This window comes from Mizuhopecten yessoensis, unplaced genomic scaffold (genome assembly GCF_002113885.1).
Source record: "Mizuhopecten yessoensis strain PY_sf001 unplaced genomic scaffold, ASM211388v2 scaffold3229, whole genome shotgun sequence".
NCBI classification, from domain to species: Eukaryota; Metazoa; Mollusca; class Bivalvia; order Pectinida; family Pectinidae; genus Mizuhopecten; species Mizuhopecten yessoensis.
Window position 1 is genome coordinate 2,927,295 of NW_018404940.1, and position 17,424 is coordinate 2,944,718.

The 17,424-nt window shown below is 36.2% G+C and overlaps 1 protein-coding gene across 7 annotated transcripts in view; it reads left to right on the forward strand.

Annotated features, from left to right (window-relative positions):
- The window catches only part of LOC110447185 (protocadherin Fat 1-like), a 150,489-nt gene that overhangs the window by 39,014 nt on the left and 94,051 nt on the right, over positions 1-17,424 (forward strand). For all 7 annotated transcript variants that reach the window (XM_021492711.1, XM_021492714.1, XM_021492717.1 and 4 more), the window contains exon 3: positions 1,688-2,002. In XM_021492711.1, the coding sequence (XP_021348386.1) occupies positions 1,688-2,002 (315 nt within the window). The remainder of the gene's footprint in view (positions 1-1,687; positions 2,003-17,424) is intronic.

Consider the following 17,424-nt stretch of genomic DNA (forward strand, 5'->3'; position numbering starts at 1 on the left):
TTTTCATCAGAACATTTTATAAAGGTCAAATATTAGAATACCTGGATGAATTCATATTTCAAATCCCAAGGTCAATACCAAGGTCACTGTTGCTATTTATGGGTTAACCTTTGCTAATTTGTCAACAGATTCATCGTCATCAGTTTATAGGTTTCATTGTCAGGGAGCTGGGGATGGGTGGCATTCTGGTTTTACAGATGTTTTCTAGTTTGCACTGTTGTATGTAGATTACCAAAAGGATAGTAGAATCCCTGGTAATATTGCTTTCCAATGATGCAGTTTTTGTTGTAATATATCTTATTGGCTATATATTGCCTGAACTATTTTGTCGAAGATTACATAGACTAAACAATAAGGGTGTGCATGTGTCTGGAGTCTGCCCATTGTTTAACCAGACTTGCTGATCTGAAATGATGCGAGTCTGGGCTGCAGACAAGGGGAGGTGGAAGGAGGGGCGGGTCACAGTGTTAATGGACAGTTATGTAACCTCAGATTTCTGTCTTGGGTGTAGAACACCTGGCTGATTGTCTGCCAAGCATTGTCAGTTTATTTTGTAATTATGTATGCTTTAAAATTAACACCAATCAAATGATTTAACCCCCAAAAATTGTATGATTATTTGAGTTTGATTTCGTAAAATATTCCAATAGTATTAATTAATTGCAGAAGTCGAGTATGGTTAGCTTTTAATGAAATTTTGATGAATTATGATGTATGAAAGTGGGGCTGCTTAAGCTAACAAGGTACACAATGAATTGTAGTAGACTTGTAGACTTTCTCTACATTCCTTGTTGTAGAGCCAGCCCAGACTGTTAGCTTTATCATCAGTCCTTATCTCCCGAATGTTAGACCTAGTCTTAGTGTTGAACACAAAGCACACTTATATCGTATTATAACTGTAGAAGCCAGGCAAAATAACAGTAAAAGGCTTTTATCAAGTTCATTAATAATTTATAAACCCAACAAGATATTGAAATTAAGTACAGCAATGTTGACTACATACATATGGTAATCTTTCAGCAACATTATAACTTACGAGATGCCAGATTGAATTATAACTGGTAGTGAAATATTTTTTATCAAGTTCATTGAACATGAATATTTATATAAAAAGCAAGGTTGAATTGAAGTGTGCCTACAAACATTCTTGTACGTTTTTTAGTGGGCACACATTTTAGTGTACTCTTAAATTCTAACAGATATGGGCATTGGTGAATTAGTGCACTCACAAAAAATGCAATTGAAAACGATGTACAGAAACATGAATTAGCGTGATGATTAATTAATAAGCGAGATAAGTTAGCACAATGTGTTAACCCTTTCACCCCTATGTAACTTTATAATTAGTAGAATTGATCATGCATTGATATGGATGAGTCCATTACAGTCTACAGTGGTGAAAGGGTTAAGTGCAAAAAGCTCTAAAATTAGGACACCGCTAAAATGTCTATGCGTTATGTTTATGAAGGGTTCCATAGCTATTTCCTCATTCTCATATGATGGGGATGTTTTAATGATTGGTTAATTGCTTGGGATGCAAAGAAAGGAAAGCATCAGTAATCAATTATATCATTCTGAACTGAAAAGTTCCGTTGACTGCTAATAGAAGGGAGTACTGGCTTCTTCGTTGCAATAACGTTTTTGTCTTTGTATAGTGATTTACATATATACATGTTTTGTTTTTTAGGTACAATACGCACAGGTCAGGTACTCGATCGTGAGACAGCACCCCACTATTGGCTTACTGTATATGCCCAAGAACATGCCCCCGTACCCCAGCACGCCCGCCTTGAGGTCTTCATCAAGGTCATAGAGGTCAATGACAACATTCCACAATTTCGTAACCCAGTCACCTACATGGCCATCATGGAGAACTCTCCGGCAGGTCTGATGGTTGGCAACGTCACTGCACATGACAACGACAACAATCCCACAGAGAAGCTAACCTATAGCATCACCAAGGGCAACACTGGGCAGTACTTTTCCATCAACAGATCGACAGGTAAGTTCAAAGGTCAGCGATATCTAAAATGACCTCTGACTGATGATGTGATCATGACTATCGCTTTCCTTGCATTTCAGATGGCAGAAAAAACTTGTAAAATATATTGGACAAACAAAAATACATGGTAACAACTTTTCATTATGGGTTGGAAAGGTTTAACAGAGGCAATATTCAATAGTTAGCTTAAAAGAATATAGATATCTCAATAGTTGCTTTTTAAGCATACAATTACATTAATTGGTCCTCCTGCCCTAAAAATTAAATAGGAATGTTCAATTTTATTTAGATATGTATTCTGGATATATTTTTGCAACTTTAGGTTGATGATTATCATTGTACCCGAATTTCGGGGTTAGATGGCCAGGAATAGTGGGGACAATAGGGGATTACAACACAGGGAAGAGGGATGCAGCCTAAGCCAATTGATAGTCTCCATACTTTCCTTTAACTCATTCACCCCTGACATTATAATGAACTATTCCAACCTTTGAATTGGAAGAGTTCAAATGTGTCTTTAGGGGTGAATGAGTTAAATTGCAATATCAGTTGCATCCTATTAAACTGCCATATCAGTGGAGAATCTGTATAGGAAGAAAAAAAACAAGTGCAAACTTGATAGGAAATTTCGCTGGATCTTAAATCTGAGAAATTACAATATGAAAATGATTTGTCGAGGAATTTTTATCTTCTTGTAATCTTTTGATGGACCTATTGGCCATGGACACAGTTTAAAAACTCACAAAATTCTGACATGACAATTTTTTTCTTTTTTTCTTGTCAACAGTATGAGGTTGTTTTCATTGTTTTTATTGGTCAATAATTGGCCATGAACATGACATGTCTTGATAATTATAAGGACACATGCCGAGAAACCTGTCAAATTAATGTTTTTATGACCCGGTAGAGAAGTTTGAACTGTTGTACACAGTTGTAAAATTAGCCGAGCTGAGTTTTATGTGTTAGTTGATTGAAATTTACAACATGAATTGGACAAATTATCGGCAAAAGAAAACAAGCGAAAAAATGCAACATCTGGCATCTGCGAATATGTTTTTTTACAAGTACATGTACATAGCTAGAATCTCAGTTTAAGCCCTGAACCATCTGTAGTAATCACATGTACCGTAGGTTGCCGTGTATCTATAAAACCTGACACATTAAATGTTACCCATCCTTATTTATCAACAGAATTGTCCTTTACCTACATAAAAACTCTGTATGAGATCTGAGGCTCACAAGAACGTGGCACCAGATAAGATAAACTATCCTTTCTATTGGAAAGTGCTGCAGTTGCTGGCAATGAGATCCTCGCTAGATTGTGTGCCGTGATAGATATGTATGCCGCACTGGATACAAATTTCCTCATCATTTCTTTTGTAGATATGCCATAACATGAAATTGATTTCAGAAATTAGAAATCGGAGTAATGAAACCATACACCATTAGGTAATTTTGTCCCAGAAACAGATAAGAGAAATTGGTTATTGAAGCCTCCAGTAACAGAATTATGTGGTTATTGTACTGGGCAATGGTTTTGTGTTGCATTGAATTCTGGCAAGGTGCGATACACATTACATGTGGAGGAAACAAGGTAAACAAGGAACAAGGCAGATAGGGGAATCTCAGAATTATAACAAACATTTTAATGACCCGGAGAACTCGGGGGGGATGAAGTGTGCCACAAAACACATTTGCTGACTAGAAGTGTAGGGGAAAAATGTAGTTTTCTTAAGTTATAGTACAGGAAGGAAAAATAAATCGGCAACTTAAACAACCAAATGTTTATTGAACGACCCATCAACACAGTATGCAGTTTATGGTAAAATGTTCCATCGACTTCTTACTTCATGTATCATCATTACTTCAGGGGAAAAATAGTTAATGGTGATGAGGATTGGTTGTAGTTTCCAGGGAACCATTATGTCACATATTCAGGTTTCACGGAGAACTTGAAGCTGTTACATGTTCTGTTCCACTATTGAACCACTGAAATTTCAAAAGCAAACCCCACAAGCGAGTTTCCAAGTCGGTGCACAAACTGTAAGTGTCATGTATCCATCGTTTGGTAAAACACGACTAATGAATAAATAACTCTCTGAAGGAATCTTTTGGATGAAGTGCACAGAAAACATTACTGTCAAAGATAATCAATAGTATAAAGAAAAAACTCTACAGTGCATCACGTTTTAGAAAAAATAGTACTAGTGCATCACAGTTTTCATGTGGGTCCAGCATTATATGTAAAGAGTGAGGTTCCCAAGGGGCGTTTAATGGCAATTAAGGCAGTCTCTCATTTCATGGCGCGTATAGTCCATGTAGCATCGATGTAATAGCTTCATCAGAAAACCATACTGTATGCAGGTTTAATGATCGGGAGATTCAAGACAATAAAACCGAAATTATTATCATCCATTTTGCCGTATACAGTCTGTGAAACTAGATGCTACCATGTGGGAGAAACATTTATAAAAAAGTGTAGGAGTTTTAACGATGACGGGAAACAAAATAATATCGCAATTATTGCCTCAGGAAGTTATACAATATCGCTTTGGTACTGATATGTATGCAGGTAAATTATTGTGGGTAATGTCAATGACTTGTGGTAATTGTCGAATTCTGTTCAAAATTTAGGTCCAATTAGGACTTTCTTTGTCAGTTTACAAAATTACATATAATGACTATACCGCTGAGAATAAATGTTGAAACAATCAAGACGCCCTTATATGGTATTTGCATAGCATTAATATCTTAAAATATACTACACTTACATTTTTGGATGTTCGAACGTTCAGATGTTATTTCAGATGGCTAATAGTATTAGTTGGCTAGTTTCAGGGAAGATGAATGAGTTGAGTATCGTTGTTTTCTACATATGATTTTCATGAAAAATATTTCGAGAATTGTACATTGAGAAAATGATATGCAGTACAGAAGTTTTACATGGAGAGTTTTAACAAATTACATTCAAAAGAAAACAAGTGGTTGGTCTCCCTGACAACTATCCTGATTCAAATCTAATAAATGTTGGTTTTGTGTTAGTTTGGCATGTAGTATGGTAATAAAACTATAATACATCAGAAATTGTGAATGAGGAATTTTCATTGCTTTTATTGGCTAGTATTCATGATATTTCCTTTTCACATGAATTGTCCCAGCTATCCTACGCTGATGTGAATATAAGGGATTGGGGATGTAGTCAAGGTCATACTTTCTGGGGCTTAATATGGTCTCATCCCATATCCTGTCCATTCTTAAACATTTCGAAAGATGATGATGGCGTAATTTAGTTTATTTTCGTCACAATGTTGATTAATTTCTGCTCGTCATGAAGTTTCTGGTCGAAAGATTGGAAAATGTAGGCAAGGTAATTTTCTTGCATGACATTTTAGTTTGCTCTCATCATTAAGTTCTGATGTCCAGTTTTTACCACTGACCTCTGGTTATCAGGGCTGGACATAAGTAAACAGAGTGGTCACTCAGATTCTGTCTGTTAACCACAGACCCTGGTTATAAATGACCCATCCAGTGATAGACTTGACAAAGAAACCGGGTCACATGACCAACTCTGCCTGCCATATCAGGCATGGCTGCTGCCAGTAGCTGGTGATAAATTTGGTCATCCTGTTCTGATATTAATGACGGAGAGGCTACAGGCTTGCTGGTATCATAAACAAGTGTTACAAAATCGGGGCCAAGGTTTACAGGTGTGAGATTAATAAACGTCACTGGAAATGATAACCTGTAACGAAATTAGAGCAAATCAGACTTGAAAACTGGTGTAGGTGTGATGCTTATAAAGATGTGTCAGAGTGCTTTTAACTTGTTAAGAAATTAGGATCAATTAGTATCAGGATTTGATTAGGAATCATTTGAAGGTATAGGATTCTTAAACAGTGTTAGAATGTATATATAAAATTCATGACGAAGTGTCCGTGGAACCTGCACAACCTTCCTTGGCAAGGAGGGAATATCGATTTGACACTTAGTTTGATATATCGATGACATGAGTATAATAAGGAATTAATATTTTTTCGGGCTGGAAAGGATCGCAGCATCATAGATGTAGATGCAGACAGTGACAAATTGTCACTGATATATTGCAAGCAGGATGTACTATAAAGTGTTCCAACAAAAGCGAGGTATCAATTTGAACAGGACAATAAAAACTCTTCAATCTGTCATCATTCAGACTGTCAGAATTGTGATATCGGTGATATAGATACAGACGATGCCAATATGTCACTAGATAGCGTAGGTGGACAATAAAAACCCATTCATAACTCTGTCATCATTCCATTTGTCATTTTAATTAAAATTAAAGCCTTTGTATTCAATGACTATATCTAGTTTCAATTTTAGTATTGTTGAAAGAGAGTTAGATTTGAATTTTTAATATATTTTCTCACGTGATTGATATCATCCGTTGACAAATGCAAGCAAATTTGATGATTCAGACTCTTACATAATATTCTGTGATTTCCCCACTTTCCCTTTCCAATCAGACAATCTGGAGTAATATAATCTCATTACAATAAAATTATTAAAAAATGCCCATTTCATGTCTTAAATCTACATGTACATTTAAAAATGGAGACAAATTCAGTGTCAGAGTTCAAAATTGTTTGTATCTAAAACCCAGTTAGTTGAGGAATGTTTCTCGTATGAGAAATATCTGTCTAAAAGTCATATTTTGTGATTGAAAGAAAAAATCTATTGAATTATCCAGCTGAAACTGTAGAAATGTGTTTCTCTGGAGCAACTGTTGTTTGTCCCAGTGGGGTGTATGGTTTTACATGGCTTTGAAAATATTTCCATGTCTAACACTGGATGCGGCTTTGTCACCTGTCTTTGTCACCCGTCTGAATAGAAGAGGTGTAACCTGACCGATGACAGCTGTGAAAAGGCAGTGTGGTCACTGTGGCTATGGTCAGTGGTCAGCCTTAGAGATTAATACAGAAATGCAGTGTGTCCAGTGAGTAGCCAGTGGTCACAGACAGTCTTATCAATATCTCTGTTACACTGATCGATCATGGTACAGACAGTTCATGCTGGGAACAACAGAGAGTCCAGTGTTGCCTGTTGTCAGACAAACTGACCAATATCTATTCCAAAATACAGTAGAGCACTATGATGTTTTGACCGCTGCTGTGTGAGATAACATGTATGACACAATCCAGCCGGCTAATTACCCAATCCATACAGCCCAATAATCTATACAGATTATAACACAGTTTTTTTTGTGTAAATTAGAAATGAGGACCACACATAGAGTGTGATGGATCCCAGCCTTAGGGTGTTTACTGTTCTCTTAGCATCATTAGCTTAACGGAAAGTAAAACAGTCAAATGCTTTAACTGTGATAATAAAAATTATCGTAAATATAAAATACAATTGTGAAATTTGGGATAAATATATAGTGTTCCATGTGTAGAAATACATTTTATTCCCATGGACTGTGTTGCAATTATATTGATTTTGTAAGGTAATTGAAGATTGAGCATTCACATTTTGAGACAGTAAGATTTAATGACCAGTATTGAGAGGGAGGGGGGTACAGAGGGGGAGGGGGACAGGGATGATTTAGAGCTGGTGTAGCCGTAAGGAAACGGATAACTGTCCAAAGAGGCTTTAGACTTTAGGAGGATTGAGGGCAGGTATGTGAGTTACAAAGAAACTGGGAGGTACTACTGTGAGCAGGGGTAGGTTGTACAGGGGAAAGGATGTATTGTGGTGTGGTGGGGGTAACATACCCAGGAGACTGGCCAGGTAGACCCAGGTGATGGCCATTTAATGATGATGGAAGACACAAGATTACAGCTTTGGAGATTTGTATAGGATCTAGATATCTCCAGGATATAAGCTTCACACAAACCGTACTCTCGACAGGGTCACTGGGTATTTCTGGTCAGGGTCTGGGCAAGGGCATACATCCAGGTACAATTCACCGGTAATAAACAATATCGGAGGAAAATGCCGTATTGCTGATCAGGGGAAATACTGGGGTAAAACCCCAGCTACAATTCACCAATTTTTCTGACAGAAGTCCAAGCAGTAAGTGATAAATATATTCTGTTGTAAATTGTTCATTAAACATCCTTGGCTAATTCATATTGTTCTGTTCAGAAACCGTCAATGGCAAGTTTCCACTGTGGTCAGTAAACACACTATGCAGAAACTTTGATAAGTGCAGTCATAACTTAGGTGAATATTTAAAGTGCAGAAAGCGCCAAAATAAGATTACCACTTAAATATATAAGTTAACAGTTTATAGGTTTTCAACTTTTTCAGGTTTTCGTTTAAACAGGTCACGGAGTACTTTTAAATGATTACACAGAAGTGAAAGTGTTCGTTTTTGATAGTAGTTCAAACAGATTACGTGTCACTAAATGGGGGTTAGTAGATGGAAATCAGTCCTAAAGTTATGTGTAGAGTATGTGGCGTCCTACTTCGTTACAGGTACAGTATACCTGACATTGAAACTAAAAGCACATGTATTGTAGTTACACCTGTGACTCGTTTCACCTTCAAAATCTTCTCCAATTTTATGAAATGACATTTGTAATGAATATCATCAGCAAGAGATTAGGACTTGAAATTTTGAAGAGGCACAAATTTTATGAAATGACTTTAGTAATGGATACCATTGGTAGGAAATTAAGACTTGAAGTTTTAGAGAGGTGTTCTTTTTATTCCGGTTGATGACATGTATATATACAAGTGTACCTGTTCAATGTGAGAATATCTAATACACCATAGGCCTGATACGCACCGTGACTCATCAGTGTCACGTTCCTGAATGGAATCGGCCCCAGGTATTGCAGTATTATGTCACAGAGTTGTCAAATACCTTTATCCAACCTGTAAATACATTCTGTCTGATATTTGTGATAAGTGTCGTCACTTGCTGAATGGAGTACAGCTCACATGGATGATTACTGTGACAGAACAACTTTACGGCATTCTCTACTCACAAATCATTTTTAATTTCTCAATATGTCTTTTGTCAGTCACTTTTTGTGCAATTTGTTATAAAGTAGAAACAGTAAGTGCTGAATAACTGTAAGTTGTGCCCTTTGTTACGACTTTTTTGTCAATTTCTGGAACAATTTCTTAATGGTCTTTTAACAATATTAACCTACAAATCCCGAAAATGTCACGATGATTGGAAAAAAAATGATAAAGGGTTGCATTGAAGATGTCACTTTTTTTATGAAATGCACACTAGTGCTTAAAACTTAATCTAAGTCAAGGTCAAATCGAAAACCTCTGGGGTACACCTGAATTTAAATGTCACTTTGTAAATTTTCTGATGAAAGTTTGATAAGGAGAGCTCCTATTTCCGCCACTTCCTTAGTTCAACATAAAACTTTTTTTAAAGGATACAATTTATAGTCAACTGAATGCAAATGGCTTGTGACATTTCAGGGGTCAAAAAAAGAAAGTCAAAATTGAGCAGGCCTTGTTATAAGTCAGGTTAACCTATATACAGATTTAATGTGTCGTTATAATGGTCGATAGCCCACTGCGCTTGATAATGGGGTGTTCGTGTGGACAATGTTTTAGTTAAGATCTTTTAAATCACCTCACATCTAGGGTGGCCATCCTGTGTCGCCTTAGGTTTGAATAATGTATGAATACGATAATTTAGATTCTCTTTTTACACCTTTGTAGATCTAACTATCCCTGTTATCTAATTGCTCTAGACCAGGTAGTAGATGTCCCGCCCATAATAACTTGTTTGTGCGGTTGAAAGGTTGATGACCTGGTCCGATATCTGTGTTTTGACAGATGGTCTTTTAAATCACTGTTTGCAGTGTTAAAGCTTACACCCAGATTCTAAAGGAATTGCACATTGATATTTCTGACCCGGTGATAACCTTATTTCTTTTTAAATATCAGTTTAAAGTTGGAGACCTCTGTATTCGAAGGTCAAATGGGTGATTTTAGAGTAATACGTTGACTTTCTGGACAGTTTTCGCTGTAAAATTTCTGAAATTAGAAGAGATAATAATCTGATAAATTAGCACTTATTAGCTTGGGGTTCTTTTGTTGTAATGAAAGAGAGTGTTACACTTTTTCAAGCTTCAAAATTTCTGTCAATTCTGTGCTAATTTTTGATTTCAGTCGTTCGGTATCGGTTTCCTTCTCCAACAAAAGAAATTTGAAGTAAACATGTCTTTTGATAAGAAATATTGTAACGTGGCGAAAAAGGGGGGCAAAGAATCCCCGACCTGTGTGTTGTCAAAGATGTCAATTACACACAGTGATCAGATCGGCAGCATTTTCACCTGACTGAATTATCTAAGTAGCGATGATCATCCAACGGTCAATTTAGTTATGATAGGGACACACAGGGACAATCGTGTCACCAGTTTGATGGACATTTTTTGTTGAGGGGGAATTGTTTGTGTTTAATTGTGTGGTAAAGTTAAGGAACTGATACCTGTGTTTAAGGCCTAGAGGATCGGCACACCTGTTACAGGTGTAATTGACTTATCTTGATAAAGTATTCTATTGACCAACAAATTAGCTGTGAACAAAAACAAGCAGAGATGTTACTGTTTGCCTTCCTACACAAACTTAGAAACCAGTAACCTTTTGACTACAATGATGGATCCTATGGTTTCCTACAGCTTGAAGATTCTCTGCTACCTTGCATCAATTTCAGTGTTGTAAAACATATGTTTTGTCAAAAGCTCTCTGAGGAACAACTGAAATGCATTTTCTTCAGGCCTTTTTTCAGACACACTTTGAAGATCAGCTCAAACTTAATTTCCCTTTAGCATTAGAAACTCAATCTCACAAAGTCAGCTTGAGACCGACATGAAGGGTTGGCAGTGTTGAAGGTTGCCTTTAGTCATGGTTTGTCTTTTAATTCAAACTTATTTAGAATATAAATAAATTTGAATATTCCTACTTTAATGATTACAAGAATTCTTTCGACATCAGATTTGCTACAAGACGCTGTTACAGCATGAACGTACTTTCTATACAACTTGAAGTTAGGTATATATTAAGTACCTTTTCAAAATGATCTCATCATTTTATTTGCAATTCAAATGAAAAGCACCTGTTGATTAATTTATGATGGGTATATTAAACATTTTGAATTGAAATTATTATGTAAGCAGAGCAGAGAATTCCACTCAGGTATTCCGTCCCAGGCGATATTACTTTGTTGAGTCAGGAAATATGATGCACTGCTGTGACGGAAAGACTTTAACCCACGTAGAGAAATAAATTCTCCTTATTTGTAGTTTTAATGCACATTCTGACGTGGCCAGGTGAAAGTGTTGTCTGTCGTGCATGCTAATGATGATGGCCGGAGACGGCAAGTAACGGAAGTACAGCTAGGTCATTGAATAGTTATCAAATTGACAAACAGGTAATTTTGTTCTGTTGAAGGACATAAAACAATGATATACTTGTCAGGACTGTGTTTGTTAGGTAATCAGGTATATGTTGGGTGAAGAATCTCCTAGGTATATGCACTGTAAGGTTAATTTCCCTTAAATACAACCCTGACACAGCCAATGGAATAAGCATGAACATGTGCACACAAACAATTGACTCAAATGCAAGATATGGGTTTTGGCCTTATTGCAGGACAATCCAGTAGCATTTGTTAGCATTTCTACTGAACTATAATATTATGTAGCGTGGGAAGTCTTATTACCAGTTATAAGCTTTATTACTTGATAAATAAGGTTAGCTTTTCTTTTCATTTAGGAAAAAAAGAATTCCATCAGCAACTTTGACAAATCCAATAGAGCAAACACATATGCTTGATTTAAAATAGGGGTTGGGCTTTTTACAGGACAATGTGATGGTATTTGTTAGCATTTCTACTGAATTGTTTTTAGCATTGGTGGGCTTATTACTTAGGCATACACTTATTGCCTAATAAAGAGGTCAAATTATTACTTTATTGTTTAATTAGGAAAAAATAGAATTCAATTAGAAAAATTATATGCTAAACGAGGATCATTTACTTTTAGATTTCAAACATGATAAGGATGGACGTTATGTAGAATAGTTCAGTCTGATTTGAACATTTTCACTTTGTACAGGTGAAAGACACACCTGTAGCTTTGATGTTGCTGACATGACAATTACTTGATGCATGTCATTAGCACTATTGATTCATTCGTTACTGATTTGGCCTAGGTTTTGCTGCACTCCCTAGATCAACCGAGTCCATTCATGCCTGCTGTGTTGTTGCGACACAGGTGTATCGCTCCAAGGCAAGGCCCAGATTTATTTCATTTAAATATATTCATTCAATACTCTAGCTGAATCTGTGAAATAGGACAGTGATACCTTTGTTTGAATTTTTTTTAAATCTGTCCCGAGATTAAATTCAAATCTCCATATAACTTTTCAAAATTCCTGTGTAAGCGGAAACATTCATAAGGAAATAACACCTNAGGGGGTGGGGGAAGGAGGCGGGGCAGTGTGACCGATAGTGCACCTCACATGGGTTGTATATTCTCAACACTGATTGTATCTTCAAAGGTGTAATTCAAGTAACACAACATTAAAAGCTTGAAACAGAAAGGAATTTCTTTGATACCAGTTGATATGTGGGAACAGCCAAAGTTTGTATGCATTACGTAACATAGAAATCTTATCCATCTTCTTAAATTAAACTTTTTTTGAAATTGTTTATTCCTTCAGTTTCATAATCTATCAAGCACACTCTTCAATCCGAAGTGGTTAACAAGGAACCTCTTACACGTTTTCTTGGTTTTTTGATAATAATGGCCATTTGGATCTGCGCTTATTTTCAACCTTGTAAACAAGTACATTTAACAACAAGCCGTTGATGCTTTGTCAGATAGCTTTACTCCGACAACTTAAATGTATTTTTCTCAGCCTTGTGTGTCTACCACATGCAGCACCCATGAAATTAACTTGTATGGCTCGTGAAAATTAGAAATAATTATGAAGATGTTTCATTATACCTGTTTCCAGGCTAATAGCCAACACTTTCTTGTTTATAAACACTAGAACTGTAGAAGAGCCTAATTATGGTCTCCAGAACCGTTTTAGTTTCCACGGAAGCACAACATGTTCTAGTATTAGTATCCCCCCCCCCCCTACCCCAGTCACTGTCCCTCTCTTCCCCCACTGTAGCTGTTAATGAGAGACCTTGAGCTTTGGTAATCATAATTGTTCTTTAGAAATCAATACTCAAGGTCAGAATCCTTAATAAACTCGTCTCTCAAGGTCAGAAACTGCAGATTAAAACATTTATAATGTAGGATGGAAGTGTCAGTATGTGATGATATTTTTGAATAAAATAATAACGCATTAACATTTTCCTATTCATTTTTATGATTTCAGCTCAAAGTTTGGTCAGTTTTTATGCAGGAATTGATGCACTGCCAGGAAATTGGGTTTGAAAAACCACCTGTCTCGTGATGAGTGTATAAACCTAATGGGTTTGCTGTCACGGCCATGATGACAGCATTGTTTTTCCAGCAATTTCTGGTATTATGTAATAATATCTAATTAATGTATATTATGTGTTACACAATGAGATCCCTAGATGATTAAGTTTATAATTAACATCCATTTGCTAGTAGAACAGACTGAATACATTGGCACAGTGTCTTGTCCCAATTTAATTGTTTCATTACAAAGCCAATTATCAGGTAGCATTTCCTGGCAGCGTTCAGACGTCTTGATTGGTTGTGGGAAGGCATTCCTGGGATACGTGGTCACACCTCCCGGGCGAAGACCCCGTAATCATCCTAAAAAAACCCACAGCTAAGCATACCCTTTCATTTAGTGGAAATTATGAGGTCTTAAGTTCAGATCAATATCAAAATAAAATGTATTCATAGTTTTGTGCTTTGCAGCTTGAAATCTGCGACAGTCAAATCATATGTTCAGCATGACATTTTTGATAATGAAATCTATGCAATATTTTCTAACCAATCCCTACAACGAACTGATCTACGTATATATACCTAAAGAGATATTAGGTCAGATTGATACCAAAATGTTTACGATGTTTTTGGTTTTGAGCATTTCAGCATGAAATCCTTAATAGTGAAATCACATTTCAAAATGAAATCTTTGATAGTGAAATCGCATTTAAAAACGAAATCTTTAATAATGAAATCTGTACAATACTTGCTTAACAGACCCACATAACTAACTGATTTACCCAGTTAGATGTGAGGTAGTACCGTTTGAGTGATGATGGTAGCAAAACCAAGGCTGTCGGTGGTACCGTTCTTTCCCGTTAATGTCGTATATCTTCAGAAAATGTGTGGGGGAGCCATCTCAGAACTGATGTTTGGAGCTAGAGGGTTGTACATTGACATTGCTACCGATACATCTGGATCTGATACAAATTAGTACACGCAAAATAAGTCGTCATTGGCTGAGTAATGAACAAATCATCACGGTTACATAGGCTTTTAGCGTTATTAATCTATAAGGGGTTTTATTAACCAGGAAATTAGCCAAGAGCATTTGAAGATAAAAGGTTATGTTGCTATTAAATTTTTGAAATATTCTGTAGGGCTGTGTTATTTTGATCTCCTTGATTGTCATTGTATCTTAATTAGATAGAATGAAATCAGTAGGAAAGCTAATAAAATGGATGAATTATTTGATTTTTAAAAGTGCAAAATTCAATTATGAGTGCATATTTAAGGATTTTAAGAATTTAGAAGAAAAATTGATCAACCCATTTGTTTTACAGCTTTTCATTTTGACCCTGATATGATAATTTATTTTTAGAGCTTAAGTTTTTAATTTGACTTTTACATTGAAAATCTGTTAAAAGCTGGCATGTATGTCATTTTATGTGAAAATGTAGATATTTTTTGCAGAAATGTTCTGTCCTAACAATACATAACCCCTCGATGGCCAGGAAGTCAACGTCAGACCAAATTTGATCCATAGAAAAACAATGAACATAGAAGGAAATATAACTAATTTCTTTACTTCATCATCTTCCCCAGGTAGCTTCCATTTCCTTGGGTTTCAGCACTATATGTATAATTAACAAAACTACGACCTATATAACATGACAGGGGCCCTGTTTGTTAATTTATCAATGCTCAATCATGATCAATTTAAAATCACATGGTTGTGGCTTTAGCACATTCGATGAAGGTACAAAACAGAGGGGCTGAACAGGTCAGCTCATGTTTTAACTCATTCACCCCTGAAGACACATTTGAAGTCTTCCAATTCAAGGGTTGGAATAGTTCATTATAAAATTTCAGGGGTGAATGAGATAAAAAAACACCAAACGGTACACATTTTATTGTTGATGACTGAAGGAAGGGAAGTGTGCGAAGGGACTAATCCATGTTTTTGTTTACGATGGCTTTCAACGCTGAGTACTCACTGGGGCACTGGTAAAACAGATATGTATACAGTTATTTATTTATTTAATTTTAAATTTCGGATCTAAACCAGTTCATTTACCTCGAACAACAATTTGCCCTTCTTTCGTTGATGGCATCGTTGACAATCTTGGGCGCGATAAAGAAGGTTGAAATGGGTTGGTAAAGGTAGTTCGGTAAATTTCCGACACAAAAGTAGGTCAATGTGTTGTGTATAAAGATCTCATGCCATTATTTCCATATTTCATACTTTTGCATAGATTCAACATTAGTCCTATATAACATTAGAAATCAGGAAAACAATCTGGCGATGTTCATCGTATCTGACGGGTTGATGGGAAGCTCCAGACGGACTGCGTATGCTAGTCTTACAGTATAAGTCTCAAGCCTTAGTCACAGAGCCCACTCGTCCTCCATAGGGCGTACCTAAAAGCCAGGCAGACCCTGTACTGCCCTAGGGATTATATAGCACAAAATTGATTTCCATGAGAAATCGCTTTGCTTTCTATGGGGTAGACTTTGAAAATGGATTATAAAAAAACATGTGGCTTCTTTGCTTACTTTGTCGTCACGTCCGTTCTTAGCCGTCAAGCTCCTTCGTTGGTAATTTCCTTCGTGCAAAGATTTTATTATTTCATCATTTCTACATATTAGGCTTTGCCTTCAAGGCATTATAAGGCTTGGATTTTACACCTTTTATTGAATCAGCAAATCCTTGTATGTTCTGTTACATGGTTATTGGGATTTCATCCTAATTGGTTAAATCTGATTTGCTGAAAATCCTGTGACAATGTTACTCTGAATTCAAGTACAAACATTTACCTTCATTTGTTTGCTGTAATAAGACATTATTAAATATTCTCATCAGAGTATTGCCATTTAAAAAAAATGATAGTGTTACCCATTTCCATCACAATGCGTCACGTCTTGTTTCAATTCATTGGCATGACTCTGCAGACTTCATTCCCCACAGATTTTGTCAAAGTCGAACAAAGGTCAAGTATAAGAACTCCTAGATATTTGAGGGTCCCAAGTTCAAAGCCAAGGTCACTTGCTATTTATTTGCAACCACATGGCAAAAAGAGCACTAATGTCTTCAACATTTTCTAGTTTAGATGTTCAAACCTTATGAGATCTGTGACCTTGAGAAATTTGTGACCTTGTAAGACCTTTGACCTTGAGAGATTTGTAAGAATGCGAGATCTGTTACAGTTGAAGTTTGTGGATGCGTGGTACTCAGAGGTTTAATTGTGTTCACCTTACATGTCCCTATTACCAGGGCTACCCAATCAGTGTAGTACAACTGGTGTTGGTTAAATGTTGCAGCCTTGAATAATATCAATATCCGATCCCTTTTACTCCGATATCAAGTGATCGTTTTACAGGATCCATGAGTAATGCATGTGACTCACATATAAAAGATAAAAACACACACAAAAAAGCAATTGATTTTCTGTCTATGAGATATAACATTATTGGTGTAAAATGAGGTAGAACTCTTCACAAGCATCTTCATGACCATGATTGCTGTAGTTCATTCATGCCATGCCGTAAGGTTTATGGGCAAATATTATCAAGAGAAATGTAAAAGAGCTGAAATGCCATATTTATATCTCCTCCGAGTGGTATTGTGACCATGGTCAGATTTGGATGATAAAAGAACGGCAAACAAATAGGTTTAGTCATTGTGTTAAAATGTGAGTAAGATATAGAGTGATTTTGGTTTGAGAAATGTGTTAAGTTGATATTCCCGTTAAATTTTTACCATTAAAGGTACTGCACTTAAGATCCCTTCACTGATAGAACAAAGATAGTAATAATTGTCTGTAAATTATGAATTAAGCAGAAGACAATTTCAGACCAATACATTTGAAAAGTTTCTTGTCAAAGAACTTAATAAAATTATATTTTCTGACCATAAAGTATTTCCTGGTGTTGCTTTGATAAAAAAAGGACACAGTGACTCCTGAGTGACTCCTGGTGGTTCCAGGCAGGTTCAGAGCCATGTGTAGTCTTGGTCATGTACAAGCTTGACTCTGTGAGTGGTTC